Genomic DNA, 23,898 nt, shown 5'->3' on the forward strand with positions numbered 1-23,898 from the left:
ATTTCCTTACCAGTGTCCGGATCACACGTTCCGCCACCCTGGCAGTTGCACGGGATGCAGTCGCCGAGAGCCCCCCGTCCAGCAGAATTCTCTCTCCGGTACCCGGGAGCACATCTCTGGCAGAACTGCCCCTGGTATCCGCTCGGGCATTCGCACTGCTCCACCCAGGGGGCCATGGGGCCAGCTCCGGGCTGTGCTGAGACCAGGATGACGTTGCTGAGGTACCCCGTGCCTGAGTGAACAGGTTACAAAGCAGGTTACAAGCAGTGCTCCTGAGACGGTGACACCACGAATTCCAGGCATTCCGGAATCCCAATTGGCATTGGTGTCTGACTCCGAAAAGAGCAGCCAGAGAAGAATCGGCCTGCCTCGCACGAGTTTGCTCATCAGTCCAGTTTTTGCATGGCCTGCCTTTTTTTAAAACTGCATGAAAATTTGTTTTTAAATCTGTGTTTAAATGCATACTCTGGAAAGTGTTTTCTTACAAAATGCACATGTCTAAATTTATCCTCTGGGGAAGTAACATTTCTAAACACATCTGATCCTCAAAAATGCATTTCAGTGCTTTTTGAGGTGACAGTGCCATTGTGAAGCTCAGAGAACTGCAGGTTCGCATGGTCCAGTTTTCAACTGGGGGCAGGTTGGCATGGTCCAGTTTTAAATATACTTCTGGACTATAAAACAGAATGGCCATTTTCAAATAATGGATCGTCAAAAGACATGTACATGACTCAGCCTTTAGTTCAGGTTGTTCTAGCATCTTACTCCCAACTCACTGTCTCCATAAGTGGCTCTGATCCGAAGAGCTGTCAGGTTATCAATTAATTGATGGAATTCTGTGCTCGTCAGCCTCGGACTCCAGTTGCTACTCGGGTGCTCATCCAACCTGTATGAAAGAGGTAATGAGAGAAATGGCCTCTCCCTGAAAGAAAATGTCTGCACACCCACGCTAATACGCAAGACGGATCTTCAAAAAGACACTTAGGAGTAAACAGTGAAAGCACGGAAGATGAAGCATGCCGCCATTGTGCTGAGGACCAACGGAAAAGGCCAGGATTGCTACAAAGACAGGGAAAACGAGAGCGCTTTGTGGTCAGAAGAGCAGAAATTGGAAAGGCCATGGAATGCCCCTTCCAGTGCATCAGACACAAGCACAAGCCGCCCTGAGCATTTTACCTGAATGTGTAGGTCTTGCGAGCTTGACAAGGCAGCACCTTTCCATTGGGCATGAGTGGGGAAGTGACTCTGAAGCCAGCGCCCTCCAGGACTACATCCTGCTGTGAAGGACGTCGTCCAGGTTTGTTCACACGGTAATTGAAGAACAGCATCTGCCCATAACTCAGTTGCTGCTTCCCAAGGAACCTGGCTACAAAGGGAACGAGCAATTATTATTATTATTATTATTATTATTATTATTATTATTATTATTTTAGAACATTTCTATGCCGCCCCTTGCCGAAGCCTTGGGGCGGCTTACAAACACAATAAAATACAATAAAATACAAAAATAACAATATAAAATTAAAATTAACAATATAAAATATAAAATAAATAAAAATATAAAATATAAAAGAAGTCGCCCTGGCCAGATAAATAAGCAAATATTGTTAACAATTAAAGTGACGTTTAAATAAAAAGGTCTTCACCTGGCGCCGAAATGCAGAGGTCAAAGGATAATGCAGAATAGTTGAACAGTTTAACTGCTCAGAGAGCCATCTTGGCTAATAAATTTGATAAATATATAGGATAAATACTGGCAAATAAAACTGTGCTACTGATTGGACCAGCCAAGGTATGCAGTAGGATGGAGAACTTCAAGATAAACCATCAATGCCAATGACCTAAATCCTAATGCTATTCAGTGGTCTCTCTGTGGTTAAGTGCTAACTTATTTACTGTACTTTAATCTCACTTTTCAGAGGAAAACTTGTCTTCAACACAGCCCATGTCAACCAGCATATCTTAAAAGCTTAATTGAATTTTAGTTTGACTTAAATATACCTAACTCAGCTCTAGTCCCTATTTTAAGAGTGCAGACCTGAAACTAGGGGAATATATGCTTACCTGGGGAAGGGAAACAGTTCATTGGTAGAACATGTACTTTGCACATCCATTCATCCATTTTATTTATTTATAGACCATCCATTTACTGGCCTCTTGGAAAGGTTTACAACAAGGTCTTTGGCATCTCTGGGTAAAGCTAAAAGACTCCTGTTTGTACCCCTAGACAGCTGCTGCCTGTCAGTAATCAGTATAAAACTCACCAAATCAGGTTCTATCAAGAAAGGTAAACATGCCATTAGACAAGTTTCTACCTGGATGCCTTCCAGATGCTTTGGACTACAACTCCCTGATCACTGTCCATGGTGCCTGGAACTGATGGAAGTTGTTCCAAAGCATCTAGAAAGCATCTGGTTGAGAAGGGCTGTATAAGATCTTCAAGAACTATGAGAGACTCCTTTTTCATCAGAATTACAGCATAACACGTGTTTATTTACCTTGATGCTCTTCACAAACTAGCCCTTGGACTAGTCCTTGGCTATCTTAGTATTAACAGGATCGTGCTGCATGGTTACTATTTTGAACAGCCCTCTTGGTTCTCTCACCGTTTCTTTTAACTGCATTAATTATTTTTAAGCTATTGGTAATCTCTTGACAGATGGTTAGAGTACCTAGAAGAAAAACCATGAGGAAAGTGGCTCTCCAGCCATGGATTCCTGGAAGAAGGGAAATAATGAATGGATCTATGGAAGAAGGTCATCCAAGAAACTTCTTCCTCCAAGAGCCAGGGTGGTGCAGTGGCTGAGAGCATGGAATTGGGACTCAGGCGACCCGGGTTCGAGTCCCCGCCCGGCCATGGAGCCACCTGGGTGACTCTGGGCCAGTCGCAGACTCTCAGCCCAACCTCCCTCACAGGGTTGCTGTTGTGGGGATAAGATGGAGGAGGAGATGTAAGCTGCCTTGAGCCCTTTGTAGGAAAAAGGCAGGATATAAATCGAAGCATAAATAAACAAATAAGAAACTGCGCAGAAACGCTCTGGGAAACACCAGCTGCTGCTCTCTGTACTGCGTACATTTAAGAACCTATAATAATATTGTTAAGCAACAAATACTGCAGGTATGTGCATGATCTTCTTGGCTTCTGCTCTCCACTATGAGATGCAGACATACACACCTGGAGCCACGAAATAAATGGGATCCTTCTGTCTTGTTGCCACGTAAATTTCCTTGTGATGTGGAGACCACTGGAGCTGCAAAGGGGACCCGTTTCCTTGAGCTTGCCAGCCCTCATCACCTGGAATAGTATTTATTATTTTTATTTATTATTTGTTTGGGCAACTTGTATGCCGCCCCATTCGCCTAGGCCTCGGGGCAGCTTCCAATACATAAATAAATATATTTCTATACAAAATACATAAAATACTGGAGACATCCTGGCAACAAATTTAAAATCAATAAATAAGATCAACAGTTAAAATAACGTTTCAATAAAAAGGTCTCTCTCGCCTGCTGTTCTCTTCCCACGTGGTCCACAGATGTCCGTGGAAAGGCCACGGAGGAGATGAGTGCCTGGGCAGCCTCTCACTCAGGCTCCCCAGGCAACCGCTATTGAATTGCATCCTGCCTTGGATATCGGAGAAAATATATAGCTACACGTCTATCCTGTATCACTCCACCTGCTAGGACTGCCAGCCCCTGGAAGGGGAAGTGAGGTCAGTGGGACTTCAAGAGTGTTGATTATGGGAAAAGGCAAAGGCAGAGCACTGGGAAGTCTTACCTTGTTGGAAGGTCGAGGAGATTTTATGGATACTATAATTTTCAGCACTGGAGCATGTACTGGAGTGCCCATAACAGAAGCACCGAGAGCAGCCCTCGGGGTTTCCTGCATCGAGGTTATAATAGCCCTGCTTGCAGCTGTGTGAGAAAGAAAAGCAACACATTGAGCAATAGTTCTCTTCCACATCTGGATCTGCATGGAAACATGGCAGAGCCCTGAGCCTCTTGTATTGCAACAGAAAAACCCAGCTCTGAAACTTCTCCAACCAGCCAAATCTTGTGAAGGGCTAGAAACTTGCGAAGCCTACTACCCGTGCGTGTCAAATACACACATTTGAAACACCATGTAAAGCAGCCATGTATGCACAGAGGTGCTCTGTCAACAGATCTGACAAGGAGACTAAATCGAGAATCCACATCCAGATGCGGCATCCTGAAGCAGAAGTTATGTGATCTGCTCTCCTAAGGCAATTCTTGTGTGTGGCTTTCAGTGAAGGAAAGCAAAAGAAGACACTTCAGAGCCTCACGCAACTTCGGTTGCAGGGTGGAGACACGAAGCTCCCTGGCCTTTAGGTCACCTGCCATCAGCCTGTGCTCTTCCAGCAGAATGCCAGAGTTGGATAGACTCAGACAACCTGGCTCACAGGTGAAAGCCTTTTGCCTGGGATATGAGTGGCTGGAGCGTGAGGACCAGGGCGAGGGAGGAGGGTGGAGGTCTTGATGTGATGCCGCAGGGCCAGAGGCAAAGGCAGGGGCAAGCAAGGCTGAGAAACCATCAAGGAATAGCAGGCCCAGGAGCTGGCAAGGCTCAGAGACCAGTAAGGTGCGGTAGAACCAGAAGCAAAGTCAAGGCCTGGAACTGGCAACGGCCACCTGGATCAGGTGCCCAGCCAGGCGGGTCAGACCGAAGGCAAGGCAGCAGGCAGGAGCTGTGGGGCAGGGCCAGATGGGAGACAGGTTCGGAAGCCCCACCAAGCCCACATCACTCTGAACTGCCCTATAAGATTGCACAGGCCTCACTCCTCACAGGGACTCCAGGTCTGCTCATGCTCCTGCAGGGTGAACCATGATGTTCTTCCCCATCACGGCGCCCGGAGGAGCTGTGAGGAGGCTTCGCATCTGGAGACCTTGAATGCAGAGTGGGAAACCTCCCAGGGAGCCCCCCACCCCACCTGTCCCAGGGAAGAGCACAGCGTCTCGCCTCAAAGGCTCAGATTGTGCCCAAGATTCCAAAGAGGTCTGGACTGGATCTTGCTGTGCCGTTTCACCTGTTCTGACAGGACGCTGCCCTGGCAGGTCCAGAATAAGCAAGAGCTCTCCTGTCTCCAGAAGGAAGGCAGCGTTGGGTCTGTCTCCGACAGGCTGTGCAGCCCGGGGGCATGCTCTGTGAGTGACACAAACGCTTGGCAGGCAGTTGCTCTTGGCCTCTTCCGCAGAATTCAGTCCACTTTGTGAGGGCTGCCTAGACAGGTTATAGAAGCAGCTGCAGAATTCTAAGGGAAGGTTGGGCAAGGGCTGATCAAAGGAAGCTCAGATGCAGGACTTCCTGTCCTGGGGCTGTTGGCCTGGCAGGATTCCTCATACGGCAACAGACCTGTGCGTGCCACCTCGAGAGCAGCCGCAGCAAGCGGGAACTGCAGTTGGCTCGACTCGCCTTGCACCAAGAGGTCACAGCACGGGGCACGTCTACCCTGTGGCCCTGCCTGTTATGCCGCTTAGTTGGGATCAGCTCTGCAGGTCTGGAAATGTGCACTTCACCGGCGCGTGCCTATGCACACAAACCCACTTCTCCCATTCACACATTACCTAATTAGGCGTACAGCTAAATAAGCCATTCCAAGCAGGTAGCATGCCCTGTGCTCCCTTGGAAAAATGGTGGGATATCAGGGTAGTGAAATAAAAAATGCAGAAATCTGAATTACCCCATGAAACTGCTTGGTGGGAGATTCATGTCCTATGGAAGGAAGGACCTCTCCACACAATGCGTAGCTGAACTAGGGAATTCGCTTCCTCGAGATGTTGAGATGGACACCAGTCTGAATGGCTTGGAGAGGAGACTGGACAAGTTGGGGAGCAGAAGGCTATCCTTGCCTTCCAGTCCAGACGGCGAAATGCTACCTCTAGTTCTTAGGACAGTGTGCCTGCGTATGCCAGTTGCTGGGGAACAGGGGTGCTGTTGTACTCATGCCCCAGTTGTGGGTTTCCATGGCTGACCACAGAACAATGGGCCAGATGGACACTTGCCCTGATCCAGACTGGCTCTTCGCAGGCTTCATATGATCAGCTGCATGATTTCTCCACTCTCCAAGAAGAATAAAAGGCCAGTGGAAGGCCATGGAGGACAAAAGCTTTGTTGTTAACAGTAGCAAATTCACAGTGTCGGGTCTTGTCTCCTAACCAGAGCTGAGGGACACTAGATTTCACCAGAAAGCTCTTCATTCATATAAAGAATAATCCCAAATTGCACACCAAGAAGATACTACATAGAAACAGAGCGAATCAGAAGGGGTCTCCCGGGGCATCTAGTCTGACCCCCGGCTCCAGCCGGCTCCGCTCACGTCATGCCCACCATGTGCATGTCCAGAAGGGAAGGGGGATGAGAAAAGATTGTAGTAGAATTGGAAGGGGCCTAACAAGGCCATCGAGCCCAACCCTCTGCTTCCCATCTCACTGTGGCCCCATGCCTTTCCAGCACAGGTGATTCCACATGCCAGCTTGATATGGCACAGAAAAGCAGGAACGGGGTGGCCACTGAGGCAGGATCAGCAGTAGGGGCGGTAGCAATGAAGGCAAGGCATAACGTTGTGCAGGGACTAAAAATCTGGGCATTCCTCTCTGCCCAGTCAGACCGTCAGGTAAAAAAGACAGATAATCTTTTTTTCTGTGGGTTTCTGCGCTAAACGAAAGAAACATCTAAGCCACTGGGCGGATTCCTTGATGATGGCATCTCTGAGCAAAAGAAAAACGAAGCCATGCAAAGGTTGCAAACATACCTGTCGCATCGATCTCCTGCAGCGGCTGCCTTGCAGACACAGCGCCTGGAAACGCACTGACCGGTGCTTCCTGCAGGATTGCAATCACACCTGGAGAGCCTGAGAAAAATCAAAAGCACACACACACATTTTCAAACTGGGAAATAATGAATCACATGAGTATCGGCAAGCAAAAGCCTCTGAGGAAAGAGAGGCTTCTGCTATTGATGGGAGAGAAGATTGGGAGAACTTCCTTTTAGCCCAGAAGGGACTTGGGTTCTGGGAGGAAAAATAAAAAGGTGAGGACTTGTGTTCCAAAGAGTACGAAAGTATTATTATATATTTGTTATGTTTCTGTACCACCCCATTTGCTTTCTGGATGGTTTTCCAGACGAACTTAAACTGTGAAGCTTTCTGGATGGCGAGAACCGTAGAGACAAATTATAAACCACAAATTGCAGCAACACAGTTTAAAACGTTTTACACAGAATAAAACCCAAGTAATAGGTGAGATACAAAGATGCATTTATTCTTTAAAACTGAACAGCAGAAAGCCTGAAAAAATAAGCCGGTTTTAACCTGGAGCTGCAAAGACCTCCGGTTCCAGGTGAACCTTTCTGTAGAGGCCCTTTCAAAACCTGGGTGCCACCACTGAGAAGACTCTTGCTTGTAGACACCTGCTTCACCTCATTCAGCTTGAGCACCCAGAAGTTTTAGGGCCATTCCTAGGAATGGACAGGTCGGCTCACTTGTGGTGCATGCAGTTCGCTTCCTCATAAACCTGCCTGTCCCAGTTCTGCATTGAAATGCCATGTTTGAAACCCATATTTAATTTAATAATTTGATTTTGTTTTAATTTATTGTGTATTTTATTATGTTGTGAGCCGCCCCGAGGCTACGGCAAGGGGCGGCATAGAAATGTTTTAATAAATAAATAAATAAAATTTGATTCAAAATATGTCTTTTAAATTTAAATTTTAAATGCACATTTAAAATATGCAAAAACACTTATTTTAAATGTAGTTTACCCCAAAACGTGCGTCTTAGAAGTTTTCTTTTTGCAAATGTGTTTTAATAATGCAAGTGATGCGCTTGGAAATGTGTTTTGTGTCAAGGTCTATCCTGCAGCCATAAGGGGGTGCGATGGACACCCTCTGGAGGCTTTGTTCCAGAGCATGCATTATGCGTTATGCCAGATCAGACCCGCACATACTGGACTTTGTGCAGATGGGAGTCTTCAAACATCGTTACTCATCTCACACAATCAGCAGACCACACACTCAGACTGTCCGCAGAACGTGCCACTTTAAATGCACTGGGCAAAGGTGGCATGAGTGAGTCACCCCTTCTTCACCCTTTGTAGGAAAAAGGCAGGATATAAATCGAAATTAAAGCGATCTCTGTACTGTGCACAAAGAAACGGCATGTCAGGAAAAGTTGTTCTTCCGACACTCGATTTTCCACTTACAGGGAGGGTGAGTTTGTCTGCTTGTTTTTACAATGGGGAGCGGAACCTGTGAACGTGCAGTCCTGTTGGCAGTGGAATTCCCCACAAGTGCCTGCTCCACACCTGAAAACTGATTATATATATCCCTATGTTTCCCCCAAATAAAATATAAAATGTCTCTCTGCATACAGGTATGTGAGTCCTATTTTATTGTGTCGTCTGCCTTTTGCACAGATTTCTGGTGCCTCCAACATCCAGATCCTTCCTCTTAGGCTGTCGGGATGCCCACAAGGGGGAGGGTCTCTTTGTGGGGCCCTCTCCGTGTATGGAATGACCTCCCTGCCATGGACCACCTGGTGCTGAACTTGCCATCCTTTGGCGGCAGGTTAAGGTGGCCTTTCAAAGGCAGGCTGGGCTCTCCTTTGAGGGTGAACCATCCCAGGCGCTTTTCTTGCACAGCACCATTCCTCGCGGTCTGTTTTTCGCTGTTTGATTCCATTGCTTTTTCAGCTGTCCCATTGCCTACCTTTTCATAAGAGTTTATGTTAGGGGGGACTGCAGGTGGCGCAGGGGTTTAAACCACTGGGCTGCTGGGCTGGTAGATCGAAAGGTCGCTGGTTCGAATCCGCACAACGGGGTGAGTTCCCGTTGCTCCTTCCCAGCTCCTGCCAACCTTGCAGTTCGAAAGCATGCAAATGCAAGGAGATAAACAGGTACCACTTCGGTGGGCAGGTAACGGCGTTCCTGCACCTCGGTGTTTAGTCATGCCGGCCACATGACCACGGAGACCGTCTGTGGACAAGCGCTGGCTCCCTCGGCCAGGAAACGGAGATGAGCACCGCCCCCTAGAGTCAGGCATGGCTGGACTTAATGTCAAGGGGAAACCTTTACCTTTACCTTCACCGCGTGTTATTGTATTGTTCTGTGTCCAGTGGGGAACCTCCCGGAGAGCTTCAGCTACTGGGCAGGGCAGAAAGGAAGGCCATGCTGAAAATGTCCCCAGTTAGGTTTGAGAAAGACGCTCCGCTTTGCAAACGGCTCCAACAGCCTGCTGGGACTTACTGGGTGTGCGCCACTGCACTGCAGCCGGCCTCTGAGAAAGACTGGAAACCGTCTTGGCACCGCTCACATTTATCGCCTGTGACGCCGCGCTTGCAGCGGCATCGTCCATGCACGTCACACTGGACACCGGCAGAACCTGCAGAGGGAAGAGGAGGCTGACTTCGCCATAATACCAGCCATGTTGCCTGTTACGCAAGCATCTCTCCCTTTAGTTTGCTTGGTGGCCTGAGCACAAATGAGCAGTGTGCTTTTTTGTCCCGAAAGTGATCCTGGAGTCTCACGCCCTTGGACTGGACAGCCCAGAGCTGGTGCCCAGTTTTGTGGAGCAGGGTCAGAGGGAGCGGAGAACATCCGACGCTGGGGAAGACTTGGAGGTTCAGGAAGTCGGCAGTTGCCCAAGCAGGCAGCTTGCTTGATTCCCTGCGCTCAGCACAGCACGGAGGCTCAACTTACACGTTTGCAAGCACGCGCATTATTACAAAAGCACCCTAAGGGCCAAAGGAGACGGATCTAAACCTGGCATGGTGTCAGCTGAAAAAAAATCAAGAGCAGTTATAGGTGGGTGTGTACGTGTGTACCTGTGCGGGGTTTCACTGGCACAGCAACCAAGGGGGTGGGGGTGGTCGGCCCCTTTCTCCCCTGCTGCAAATACACACCTTAGCCCAGGAAGGAAGTCTTCATTTATGTTTGGACTGAAGCAGGGAGGAAAGGGTTAAAGCCACCCCCCCCCACACACACACACACACACTCTGCAATCCTGATGAAAAGCAGGCCCTTTTTTCCTTTTCCTTTTGGCATTCATTCAAACGGATGCAATGGCAAGTGACATGCTTAGCGTCAAGTCTAGCTGGCCCTGAGTCTCCATCGCTCTCTTCCAGAAACACGGAGACGCTGGCAAAGCTACTCTGAACTTCATGCCATTCAAAGAAAGGGGAAGGCAAAACAGCAAACTTCCAATTGGGCAAACAAAGTCTTCATGCATGAAGTTTGTTTGGAAGAGCCAAGCACCACACGTGTTGCTCTCACAGTCCTGCCTCCAATCCCCATCCGCTTTGTGTTGTCTGAATGCCACTGGCAGTGAGATTGGATCTACGTTCTTCTAATTTTCAGAAGCTTATATCATACATATCAACCAGCAGAACTTAAAAACAGAAAGGGATACTAACCAAGTATGACAGCATGTTATATTTTCCTCTCACAGCCATCTTAAAAACACCACAATAAATTCTCCAAAAAGTCTACTTCTTTCTGATTAAGATCCTTTGAGGGAATAAATTGCACTACTTTTCACAGAATCATAGAATAATATAGTTGGGGAGGAATCACCTGTACACAGTCTTACAGGCGACAGCCAAATGCTTTGTATTTCTATTTAAACTGTTGAAATTATTTATAAATGTCCACCTTTACCTATAAATCAGCACATGCAAACCTCTCCCCTCTCTTGTCCTCTGAGTACAAGTGGGCAGTCTATTTACAGGTTGTTGTGGGTCCATGACACCTGATGGAACACCTCTCCCAACCTCTGTCTACCTGGACACTACGATCATTAAGGAATGAGCCCCCCGCTGGGACCCACCTGCCACCCAATTTGCTGTTAACGCCCATTGCCTGCTGCAGGGCATAAATCAGTTACAGGGACCTGCTGGTTGTTTGACAGGGTTTAACAGGGTCTTTTTAATGTCTAATTTTTGTTTTTCTGCTTTTTATTTGGTTTTTAATTTTATATTGTTAACTTTTATGCATATACATGTCTGTAAAACTTTTTATGATTACAAAATTTTATGTTTTGATTGGTATATTTTACAGTGTTTTTAAAATATGTTGCTGACCTAGATGGCTTGGTTGTTGGGCAGTATAGAAATGTATACAAGCCCCTCCTCAAAGACATGGAAAAACTTTCAGCATGTCACTGGCAACCAGCCAGCCAGCCAGCCATCCCAGAGAGAACAATCCTAACCTACGCAGTTGTTATATGGACAATGATGCCAACATATGTAAGATGACTTGGAAGGTCCCTTACATTCCAGGCGAAATTATACATGGTCAGATTGCTGGTTTTGTGACTAGGGGTGATGAATAAACATGATTCATGAGGAGGAAGTCTAATACTAGGAAACGTGGTCTGAAATAAAGTGAGTAATTGCTGGCTGTTTTCTACTTTCTTTACAATGAGAGAAAGGAATGCTCACCTGTCCCATTATTGTGCCCTTAATTGGGAGTGAGCACCGCTGCAAACAGTGGAATTCACTTTGGAGCAAAGGAGTGTAAGATTGCATTGTGATTCCCAGTGGTGTGCCAGGAAACACGGCTGCAGAGCACAGTTAAACCACCCTTGAGCCCATCGTTCGGTGCTCTGGGCCTTGTCCCTTCCTCCCTCAAAGGGTGGGCCATTCTATGGTCCTCGTTCCATCCACCTGAGGACTCTGACTATGCCGACTTCATGACTTCAAGCAGGTCTCCCCCCTTCACCCTCCACCTCCTCCTCTTTATAACATCTCGTCTGGTACAGGGAACTGGGCCTCTCAAAAGCTCAGCCGTAATAACCTGGAAGGGAAAGGCAGTGTGCGTGCTGCCCTTAGAAAGCCTCTGGGGGGACACAGGATGTATGGATGCCCAGAGGCAAGGTGAGAATCTGCACGCCAACTTTGGGGCCAGGAATCAGAGCTCCAGCCCCTCCCCTGCGCTCTGCAGTGGGCATGGAAAGAACCCCGCTGCCTGGACCCCGAGGTTGGATGTGAGACCTCGGAGAGGGGCAAAGGGGGACTTTTGGAGGGGCAGGGAAGGGAAGAGCCTGGGTGCACCAAGATAGGAGAAACCCCGATGTCTCTCCGGCTCCCTTCTCTCGCCCTGCAAGATGTTCCAGCTGGACGGGTGGAAAAGTCTAGTCAAAATGTAGGTGCTGCTTCTCCTCCACTGCTTTGGATGGCCTGTAAGACTCCAAATTAGGGGCCTTTGGGGACAGCAGAAGCATTGTGCCCTACACCAATGTTACTCTTTGAAAGCAGCAATCACCCAAGGTCCCATGTTCCCTCTGTTCTCCCTTGTTGGAAATACCAAGGCACTCCAAAAATTTAGATCACCAAAGAGGTACCAGATATCAAGATGTTGTGTAGATCCTTAAATAATTACATGAATGGGGCAGAACTCAAAGATATCTTCAGAAACTGCATCCCAACAGAGCATTTCGTTCTTTTGGAAAAAGAGAAGAAGCTGACTTTCTTGGAGCTGTTTGAAGCAGCTGGATTTGCATCTGTCTGATTTGCAGCTTTATCTCTTGCCGTCTGCCCTGTCATGGACCTCCTCATTACCCGCTGCTTCTGTCGACAAGGCTCCATGTGAGGCCCCAAACTTTCCACCCAGTCAAAGCAAATTTTTTTAATCTCGTCCAGAGGACTGGACACAGAATTCATTTGGATGCCGAAAAACAGACATCAGGTTTGGAGGTCCCACTCTGCAAATTTTCTTCTAATGTGCTATTTTATTTTAGAAAGCTGGGCTGAGCATCGCAAATTGATTTTGACATTCTCTGATGTGTTGCCTCAAACGGGGGTGAAACCAACAGTCCAGCTATTCTGGCTTCACACAGAAAAGGCCAGAACCTGCAAGGGGATCTCTGTTTTTATATTTTGCTTTGGCCCATTCAAGGGATCCTGCTGAAGCTGCTTTGTTTAGAGAGTTCCACATTTCTGGAGGAATTGCTTTAGTCCCTGTATCTTTTTAGCGCTTCACCCATTTGTGTAAACATATCAAAGAGTTTTCTTTGGCAGCTTTCTGAGTAGCAAGACAAATAGCACAGACCGCATGGTCTCAGCTTCCAAAGATGAGCCATTGTTCCATGCAACTTTCTTCTGGTTCCAGTACTGTTCTACTGCCTATGATAATACATAGCAATTCATCTGACCCCGAGGAAGTTTGTGAGCCTGCTATGAACAATGCAGGCGTGTGCTGCCCAAACTTGCATAGAATTGCTCCTTAATCTGCTTTGTATCAGCACAGCAGGGAAGATGAGGTGTTCACTATCTTAACTCCTGGCTTTAAATCATACCTTCTGGGAAGCTGTGAGCTGAAGAAAAAATGCAGGAGGAAGCTGCAACAGGAATAAACAAATGCGTGTTCTTGATGTTGTCAATGCCTGCTTTCGTTAGAGGTCTATTCAGCTCCAACAGCAGATGCGTACATGGTTTTTCCAAGTGTACAACTGGAAAGAGAATCTAACTGCTGCATTGCAGTCTTGAGGTGACCTTCGTGTTGCCGAAGGTAATAATTAAGGGAATTAAAGTGTGGCTAATCAGAGGCAGGGAGGTCATCTCACTATTGTCTCCAGTCAACTGGATTTTGAAGCATTAAAAGAATTATTTCAAACAGAGCTGTTAGCAAGGCAGAAAATATGAGTGGTTCGTGTGTGGACCAAGTAGAATAGTGCAATCTTCAAAGCTCTGGGATGAGGCAAAACCCCTATAAAAAGTCTTCCAACTGAGCCTATTACAAGTTTAGGTCTTTTCCTTGCATCACACAGTAACAAGCTTGTCTTTGCAAGCAAGTCTGCTTTGCAAAGAAACCTGCGGCCAGTCCTGGCTACCTGTATGGTACTTGTCCCCTACAAACACTATAAAAAGATAACGCCCCTGCATACCTGTGGGGTCACACCTGCAGGGCATGCAACGCTCTCGAGGATGCCGGCGAAAGAAGCCTTCCTTGCACCTCTCACAGTTCGCTCCCTCCGTGTGGTCAGCACAGTTGAGGCACCGGTATCCGTTCCCTGTTTCTCTGAGCAACTGCAGGTCCCACATGCACTGGCTGGATTTCCCATTGCAATCACAAACTGCAAGGCAAAACAAGGAAAAGACATAGAGACAGAGAAACAGAGCGAGTCAGAAGGGGCCTCCCGGGCCATCTAGTCTGACCTCCGGCACCAGCTGGCTCTGCTCGCGACATGCCCGCCATGTGCACGTCTATGAATACCCCCTGGTGAATGAAAGGGACCCATGGGACAGTTTCAGGAACTGGCATGGGATGGTCCACATTTAAAGACTATCCAGATCGCATGTCCAGAGCCCAAGCCACACAGAAGTGGAATCTGGTCATCCGCAGCTGTAGCTGGACTTCCTGATGCCGGTTTCCTGTGCCGGTTTCCCAAGTATGCGAGTTCTCCATAGTCCATGTTTTCATGTGCAGTTCCCTGCCTGCAATCTGAAGTGGAGTGCAGCAAAAGCTACACACAAGATTTCCCCTGATTCGGTGCCCTCGCTTTGTTAGGAACCACATACCCATTTCTCTCTCCCCCATTCAGTTTCAACAGCAGCAAGTCGACACGGACTCTTCTGCCTCTAGGAATGGGAGATAACTTAAATGGAGGAGGACAGAGAAAGAGAAAAACACCAGGGAGCAAAAGCACGGTTTGGGGAAGCTATCATCGGCCTCACTAGCAAAATGGCTTGTTGTAATAGCAAAGAGACTAGTCCCTCTTGTGCTACCCTTTTCAAGATGCCCCAAAGACACACTGGTGTTTTAGTGCAGGAGCAGAAATCTAAAGGATTGAGCAAAAGGTGTGAAAGAATTTCCTCAGTTATTGAAAATATCCTCATAAATATGAGCAGGCCTAAAAGAAATTATTTCAAGACGTTAAGTCCAACTTCTTGCAATGAGCAAGGTTTGTGAAATCATTGAGTCGTAGAGAGTACTGTCAGGTCATTTTAATGTATTTATTTATTAGATTTATACTCCTCTTCCTTCCTTCCTTCCTTCCTTCCTTCCTTCCTTCCTTCCTTCCATACTCAAAGCAGCTTACATCATTCTCCCGCTTCTTCTCTCAATTTTATCTTCATCACAACAACCCTGTGAGGTAGGTTGGACTGAGTATCCATTATTTCTTTACTGCCTAACAGTTGAAGCTTTCTGAATGGTTTATGGCAGCACATCAAATACAATAAAAATAGAAAATACATTACAGATGATAAAAACATGCTAAAAATCACAACATTTAAAATTTTGTCAGATTTAAAACTGACTTTAAAAGGCTACAGCAGCTTTCACAAATTGAATCACACGCTATCAAGTAGTTCTCGTAATGTCCCAATGGAATATCGAAGCTAATTAAACGCTTCCATAGAGGACAATCTTAACAGGAAAGGGCGATAGGGCAGGTGCCGGGTGGGTCTCAGTGGGGAGCTTGCTCTCTGACAGGGGGCCGCCACTGAGAGGACCCCGTTCTTGTCACTACCAGCCCAGCCTGCCTCAGTGGCGACAGCCAGCAGCAGGGCCACAGTCTTGAGCATAATGTCCAAGCAGCAGCAAACTGACAGTTCCCAGAGCCTGGCAGAACTTCCACCAAAAAGTTCCGCAGATGCAAGAAAATTTGCCTCCCCCAGGAAGACTCCATGATGGGCAGTATGGAGATCTCACCCTATTTTTTTAAGTACATCAATAACCTCCTAGACTACCTTTACCCCCCAAAGGGGGTTCCAGAGAGGGGTCCATATGCTGAATCCACAGACCAGGTCACACGCCCTGCACATTGCCGGCCCCCTGTGTCACTGGTGTGGTTTGCTTTAGCCTTTCACCCTTTTTCTTGCAGAACGAGTGTGTGTGGCCAGGTGTGCAAGGGTGTGCGTGCTGATAGGGCCCAATGCAGCAGACAGGTGCGTCCAGAGGAAAGGCGCGGACTCTCTGCCACTGTGTGATTCACACCGGGGAGAAGCACACGTCCTGCAGGGCCACCCCTCAGCCTCCCTCACCCCCCAGCCCGCATATCCCCACCCGCACGGAGGCGCTTTCACGATTACGTGTTCGTCTTGGAAGCCCGGCGAGCGCTCCGCAGCTGCTGCAGCTAATCCTCGAGCCGGCTGCCAGCACATACGGTCAAGCTCAGGCATGCTGCTCGCATTCCAGGCACCTGAGAGGTTCTCCGACTTGGACGCATCCTGAGTGTGCCAAGGCTGCCAAGCCAAGCAAGCTGCGCTCACGCCCCTCACTCAGCGCCGCCTGGAATTTTATCAGCCTGCCTAGGGCCACAGCGCAGCTCACATGCCTCTCAGCAGCCCTGCTCTCTCCCCCCTGCTAGCGCCTTCCTACTCTGAAGTGAGCTGCAGCTGGAAGCTTTCTGAAACAGGCAGGACGATTTCCCAGGAGCTGCCCAGCCAAAAGGAGAAGAGCCCCCGCCGTGCCTCCTGTTCTTGCTCATGGCACGGCAGTCCCCGTCTTCCCTTCTCACACCCTCTACCTCAGGGGTCTCAAACTCGCAGCCCATGGGCCAATCGCGGCCCATGGGACGATATTTTGTGGCCCCCACTTGATATCAAAGTTCAGTGATAGTGTGGCCCGCGCGTTTTTCTCACACGCACCTGTGTGAGTCGTTACCCAGATGGAGCTAATTGACCTGCAGTGCAATTCTGAACTCAAAGCCAAGTTCAGGGAGGTGAGTGGAAAAGCAGATGAGCTTGGACAATTTTTGAGAGAGTTGCCCCTTCCCTTCCCTGAGCTTTCCAGGATGTTCAAGTGGACCATGTGCCTTTTGGGAACACCTATCTGTGTGAAAAGCTCTTCTCCACCATGAACTTTAATAAGTCAAAGTTCAGGTCCAAACTTCCTGATGAGCATCTTCAGGCCATACTGAGGGTCTCAGTTGCTTCCTTCCTCAAGCCGAATGTGGCTCAGCTGTGTAAGAGGAAGCGCTGTCAGATCTCTGGCAGCAAGGAGTAGGAAGAAGTAAGAGAAGCCTATGTTCTGAAGAACCGTTCATGTCCTGAATTATTATTAGTAAAGATTGAGAGGATTGGATCAGTTGTACTTTTTTTGGAATACTTGAATCCTTTTTTTGCGGCATACTTGATGCGGCACAGCCTCACCCAGACTCTACTTCCAGCGGCCCCCAGGTAAGTTTTGTTTGAGACCCCTGCTCTGCCTCATGCCTCTGAGGATTGTGGCCACCAAGACGGGATGGCTCGCAACAGAGGGAGGTGGCAAGCAGGAAGGGGAGAGGGAAGCCAAGAGTGGCTGGAGAGATGCGGCTTTGCCAGCAGGTGTTCTGACTTCTGGTGAATGTGAAGGTGTTTGTCAGTGAGAGCTGGTGAGGGAGGGAGCTGAATGGGCAGCCCAGGTGGCTGGGGACGCGGAATGGAATCGACTCGGGCATTGACGAGGGAGCTGTGCCAGGCTGCATGGCCGAGAATCGGTCTTGGACAGTTGTGCAACAGCCAAACTCCCCGGGGCGGGGGGGGGGGGGGCCTGCAGATGCATTTCTGCATCCAGAGGGCCTCCGAAAACTACTTTCTGCAGGGGGTGGGGGTGGGAGGGAGTTTCACTTCAAAGCCCACCATCCCAATGGGCCGATGGCAGAAAAGGGGCTGACGCAGGGACCAAAGCAACAGAAATCCTGTGGCAAAGTTCGTTGGGATGCGTGCGGGAGGCTGGAGGGCAACCGTGGGAGAGGAAGCCAGACATGGCAAGCACGACTGGCTGTTGGAAGCACTGCGGGTTGTTCAGCAACCAACCAACCCACGGTGGCTTGTTCAGGGTGGCCTAAGGGAACATGTGAATCCACCCATCAAAAGAATCATTGCAGATGTGGAAGGGGAAATGTCCCGGAGGAACGTTTGAATGAGTTCCTTTATCTGTAACAGGTGTCCTTGGTCCGGGTGGCTGCAGGGGGACTATATTGTGAAGAATTATTGTAATCACACGTTTAATTTTATGTGTTCTTATTTTAAATGCAGTGTTATTTTGGTCGCATGTTAGATTGAAAATTAATTTAAAAAAAATAAAGAAAGTGACAAGAGTGCGATTCTGCTCACCCCTGCCCAAAAAAAAAAAAATTACTAGAAGATCTTGCTGAGGAGAAAGCAAAGTGAAAAACAGAGTGCTTTGCATAGCAATGCCTCTCAGCTGGATGCTGCCACATTTTTCACAGCCCCTCCAAAATGCTGCCTGGAAGCACATCTCTGGGAAAGAAAGCAGGGGAAGTGGCTCACGAGGCTTGCGATGGTGCCGGGGGCACCAGTCCAATGAAGGACGCTCCACCGTGCCGTGTGAAGCTTCAGGGAAGCAGCTGGACCCGGCAGTGGCCTGGGCTTGCTCCGCAGGAGCTCCCGGGTGGCTCTCTTGCCAGCCCTCTGTACCAACGATGGAATCGCCTGCCCAGGTTCAGGGGATGCAACAAACCACCGTGGATCCAGAAACCACAGGAAGAAACCATGGTTGTCGGGAAGGCTTGCGGCCCATCAACAAGCCACTCTGTGGGACCTGGTCTGGGCTCCAACGCCAGTCACGCAGGGCGGCTTGACATCTCCTGCAACCCCCGTGATTTGTACTTATCACGGCAAGGGCTGAGCTTCCAGTCATACTTACATGAGCCAAACAACGGCTTGCAGGAGCTGGTGCATTTTCATTTTGCATCCTTCCGCCACTAGGGTTTGTACATTCATTCCTGCCTTTATGGTACCGCGTCTTCTCGAGGTTGGGTGATGCCCAAACTATGGCTGGTCAGTGCAGACACCACATCAAGCCATAATGAAATCAAGCAATGGTTTACAAACCAATTCAAAGCAAAGCTTCTGGAACTGGTTTGCTGGTGCGATCGTAAAGCATAGTTTGTGAATCCAACCACCGTGTCAGACTTCTTTAATTAAAACTTGTGAGATATGTCAATTAAGCCATTATAAGGTATCCGTTATTGTTTTAAGATAGATCCTCTGTCTTATTTCTTGTACTTTGCACCCCACCTTTCTACTGAAAAACCTCGGTCAAGGCAGTGTAGAGAAACGATTGATATTCTTTGAACAATAAAACAATACCACAAAAAGCAAGGAAGTAAAGCTGTGCCCAACCCAACCTTCTTTTACTGCTGGCAGATGGAAAACAGAGAGGAAGCAAATCTGGCCTCCCTTGGGAGGGAGTTCCACAGCCTGGGAGCAGCCACCAAACAGGCCCTGCCTGGGTCACCACCAACAATGTTTCTGAAGAAGATCCTAAGAACCAAGCAGGCCCATATGAATGAAGGGATGTGTGTGTGTGTGTGTGTGTGTGAGAGAGAGAGAGAGAGAGAGAGATGGAGGACTGGCGGGTGTCAACAGATTCACAGTGACACAGCAAAGGCATGCTATTTTTCCACGCGGAAGGAATTATCCCTTCAAAGCACACCTGCCCTGCTTCTCAGCTGGAACAGGTCTCCAAGGCGCCTTGCAAAGATGAAGGAGGCAGGCCCCGACCTCAGTTTTGCAACCAAAAAGTCACGGCACAAAAGGAAAAGGGAAGAACAAGATCAAGCACAATCCAAAAGTGCTCTCCACCGCACAGGCCAGGCGAAGCCAAGTGGTTGCTGTGGCTTCCTTCTCTGGCCAGTGCAACCAGGTTGGCCTCCCCCTTGTCAGGATGTTCTCCCCAAGGGCAGGGGAACCCTGAGCCAGCGGCAATGGGCAGAGGCCACTGCCTCCACGGAGGACCCTTCAGGCATCGCGCCTTCACCTTCCTTGCAAAGCGGCCTGGTGCCAACACAGGTTTACGGCCCGCGAAATAACCCAGACACCCCGTGCTCGCTTTTTGCGACTGAAAACCCTCTAATATGGCAGTGATTGCTGGTTAGATTAACTGACACGTGCAATTAGCCCTGCATAGCAATTTTCATCCCCAGCAGCTCCACGGGTTTGCAGATTGCATCACCCGATCCCGTCTTGTTTCTGCCGTGGTTTTCTTGTTTTCTGTTTTCAAACGTCTCGAGGCCTCAGTGGCATCTTTGAGGGCCATTACATCACCTTTTGCGTGTCTGTCATAACATGTTTTCGCATGCTAATCTTGCGCTGCTTCCCAGTACTGCCTGCTGAGTTCCTTCATGAAGCTTTTTGCGTGAGATCTGCAGGATGAGATGGAGGGCGCGCAAGCACACACCCAGAGCATGGCTCCAAGGTCAGGCTCAGTACTTCTTGCTGTTTTCCTAAGCTGATGCCTGCCATGCGGGGCATTACCAGGCAACCCATCTGGCAGGGAGACGGTGACTTGCTTGGGTGATGCTCCTTTTGCATCCACCAGACTTCCGCTAGCACATTCCAGTTTCCCTACGGGAAGGTTTAGTCAGATTCCCTACTTAACACATGCTGGAGCTTAACAGACTGGCTAGGGCTCTTGCGCTGTCGATCAGATAGCCACAATTTTTCTGCTTAGTGCAACTGGATGGCACACACCAGGCGGCCTTGGGGAAATTGGATGCGACTGAATAAGCACACCAACTTTCCTACCATCAAGGCTGCCCTATGCAGACACAGCCTGCTTCTTGCGTCCACGTACAGCATCTCTGCACACTTGGTGACTGACTGTGAATATGCGCATTTACTCAACAGGAGAAAGCATCTCGCCTGAGGTCATATGAAAATTCTGCTTGAGGTCATACGAAAATTCTGACAGCAATCAGCAACTTGTGACTGCGGTCACTGAGGGCATTGTTAGACTGCATGCACAAAATGCATTTGCTTCCCAGCATCTTGAAATGCATTGCATTAAAAAAGATTTGAGAGAGCTTCCTGCAGTCTGTCACTGGATCAGTTACCCCAAAGTGGAACACAAGATACTAGCCTTCTACTTAGCTTCTTAGATGCTTTTTTGGTTTAGTTTCGCCAGTTCACTTTCTTATGACCAGCCGTGCCCGGCATGGGAGTAGTTCTAGGGATGGATCCCATGCCCACAGCAGCCATTTTGTGAGAGTGCCCACAATACTGTTGCAAAATTCCAGATGTATCCACTGACCGGAAAAGGTTACAGGGGCCTTTTGCTGAACCTGAAATCTGCCCCTGATTGCTTTTGTCAGTGTCCTGAGCTGGAGAGAGGAAAGGAAAACACTCTGCTTCGGGGCAAATGAAGATCACCCTCAGCCCTATTTCTACCGGCCCTGGTCAATCTGGAAGCCGCATGTTGGCTGCCAGTCACAAAGGATGGTGTTGAAGAAGAAGGCCGTGAGCTTGCTCACTGCCACACAACTCTAACAATCCCTGGGATAGGATTATGGATAAATCTGGCCTTAGACTAGTCTCAGGCCCCGGGATTCTTGCTCAAGCCCCAGACTGGCAATTTGCCAGCCTGCCTCTCTGTCCTGGGAGTGGAATCCCTCGGGCTTAGATTTTAAGGAGCACGTTTTCCTCTTTCCACTTCTAGGGTCATGCAGAAACGTGACTTGGCACTGAGCTTCCCAGGCTGCTGCTTTGGGCACTGATTATCTTGGCAGACAAACAGATGGCACTCTTTAACCTTCCTCTCTTTGCAAGGGGAAGACTTTAGACTCAATGTTCTCCGCTTGGTTTGCTCAGGTTAGTCCGAAGCACTTGCGAACTCGAGGCAGTTGAACCAAGCTGCTACTTTTACCTGACTGCAGTGAAGGTAATACTGCTCTATAGTAGCGTGACTCAAACTTGAATGTGTCTACAATAGCCAAGCTCAGACAGAGAGAATTTAATTGAAGTAAGGTGAACAAAACCCTTTGTTTATGCTGTGCATGGAGGAAAAGCAGCAAACATGCGCTATTTCAAGGGTCTTGACTAGCATCAGCTGAAATTTCCTACCTCTGAAGTATTTGTATTCTGCAGGTATAAAGAAGAAAGGCTACAGCTTAAGCTCATCCATGCTCTACCAGGATGCTTTCTTGCTATATCCCCAAAGCACAGGGATGTAGAACCAAGATCACATGCCCTTTCCTCAAATTATAACACAGTTCAACCAAATATATTCTTGGTGCCTTGCTTTTTAGATCTGTTCTTGGGTTTATTTGGGGCACTGATTCAGAAAACTGCATTGGCTAGCCTGCATCAGCTCTAGTTTCTTTGATATGTTCAAATTTATATAATTTTTTAGTCAGTTCTTGAAAAGATCTTGCTGGTCAACTTGTTCTAGTCTGTCCCCTGGCCATCTAGCTGGGGGTCAGACTAGATGGCCTGGGAAACCCCTTCTGACTAGCTCTGTTTCTATGTTTCTTCTGTTACCTATTTTGTGTACGAATTAGCAGATACAGTGAGAGTGTTTACGTACTTGCAACTGTAACTTTACATTGGAAACACTGGATTCTAAAGGGTAATTTATTAACTGTATTATAGTTATGATTGTATACGAGATATGTGTCTATTCTCACTCATATGCTGTATCTCAAAAACTAGAACTTATAGGGGAAAATTGGTGCCATTTTTTGAATCAGAGGGTCAAAGACACCCAGGAAGAGGTCTAACATTCGAGGCACCAACATCTGTGTTGGCCAATGTAATTATTGTTTGCCAATCCATGCACCTTTCTGCCTCCTTCTCTGTCCTCCTGTGTTGGGCTGCAAATCCCGTAATTCTGAAAGGAGAATCCTGATAGAATTCCTATAATCAGGGAAAGCTCTTCTATTTTTTTTCTGGATAATCCGAAATGACTGGGAAGGAGGCAAGCTTTCATGCATTCATTGCAACTGCCTCCTCTCGATTCAGTCCATGAGGAGAGAAAAAGACCAGGAGACAGCAGCACTGTAGAACAGAGCCAACCAAAGCCAAAAGGAAGCTCAGTTTAATCAATTGCTGACCTTTGCAGAATCCAACCAATTGCCTGTACTAAATTGACTGAATATGTTCGATCGATTCTCTTCATGGTGCAGTTGATTTTCTGGCTGTGGAAGCTAAAGCGCACTAATTTGCTTAAATTTGGGGTCTCTGACAGGTGGGAATAAATTTGAATATATGCAAAGGAATCAAAGGGACAAAACTACCTGATAGGAGTACATTTAGTGTTCAACCCCTTACTCTGCCCCCTTTCCCCCTTGCACCGCACTCCCTTTTTCTGCGTTTGTGGGCTTGTGAGCCTGCGCCCCATACAATACAGGTTCAAAGATCTGCATCCTTGAGTCACAAACATTCCACAAAGCAAGATTTTTACATGTCATGGCTCGATTCTAATTTTGGAAACTGATGCAACCGACTCAGGCCATAAGGTTTAACAGCAATAAGCAGAACCTGCAACAAAATGTTGTAGTACGGAGAGCGATTGTTTAGGGCTCCATCCATCCAGCCTTGCCTTCATTTAGGAAACCCCATTCCATTTGCCCACAAGATCAGCCAACCAGCATAGCATGGCCACCAAAACGTGCAGGCGTCAGCACATTGTTTGGACTCTCCCTCTTCAGGCCTTTTTCTCCAAAGGATGTTCAGGCCTGTTCAAAACTTGGGGTTCCCAAGCTGGTGTCATGTCTCTCTTGTGTGCTGGGATAGAACAGAAATATACGTGTAGTAGAGAAGGGCAGAGCAGAAAGATTCACAGAGGCCTAACGCAGCTTTCCCCAGCCAGGTGCCTCCCAGATGCTTTGCACTATGAGCAGTTCAGACCATTAGCTCTGTTGGCTGAGCTAATGGGCACCCAAGTCCAAAACGTCTGGAAGGCTGACTTAGTGCATCAGTGGCTTCAAAACAGCGGCTGTGAGGCAGTGGCCAAGCGGCGAAAGAAGGCAATGGACAAAGAGGGCAGTGACATCCCTAATTGTAAGAGAATTAACATGAGTGAAAGTGAATAGAAATTTAATTCATGAAGCTGTCAGATGCCTGTAGTTCATTCTGGAGACATGCTGACAGAAATACCCATTCAGTCCTGGGAATATTGTGCCACAAAAACGATCACATTTACATACTAAAGCGTTTTATT

The 23,898-nt window shown here is 48.1% G+C and overlaps 1 protein-coding gene across 1 annotated transcript in view; it reads right to left on the reverse strand.

Annotated features, from left to right (window-relative positions):
- LAMC2 (laminin subunit gamma 2) overlaps window positions 1-23,898 on the reverse strand; it is a 38,832-nt gene that overhangs the window by 13,074 nt on the left and 1,860 nt on the right. The window contains exons 2-9 of the mRNA XM_044439205.1: window positions 13,895-14,083; window positions 9,259-9,394; window positions 6,771-6,869; window positions 3,779-3,915; window positions 3,176-3,295; window positions 1,177-1,366; window positions 777-886; window positions 11-232 (exon numbers count right to left, since the gene is read on the reverse strand). Coding sequence (XP_044295140.1) covers window positions 11-232; window positions 777-886; window positions 1,177-1,366; window positions 3,176-3,295; window positions 3,779-3,915; window positions 6,771-6,869; window positions 9,259-9,394; window positions 13,895-14,083 — 1,203 coding nt within the window. The remainder of the gene's footprint in view (window positions 1-10; window positions 233-776; window positions 887-1,176; window positions 1,367-3,175; window positions 3,296-3,778; window positions 3,916-6,770; window positions 6,870-9,258; window positions 9,395-13,894; window positions 14,084-23,898) is intronic.

This window comes from Varanus komodoensis, unplaced genomic scaffold (genome assembly GCF_004798865.1).
Source record: "Varanus komodoensis strain SLA01 unplaced genomic scaffold, ASM479886v1 scaffold34_1, whole genome shotgun sequence".
Classification (NCBI taxonomy): domain Eukaryota; kingdom Metazoa; phylum Chordata; class Lepidosauria; order Squamata; family Varanidae; genus Varanus; species Varanus komodoensis.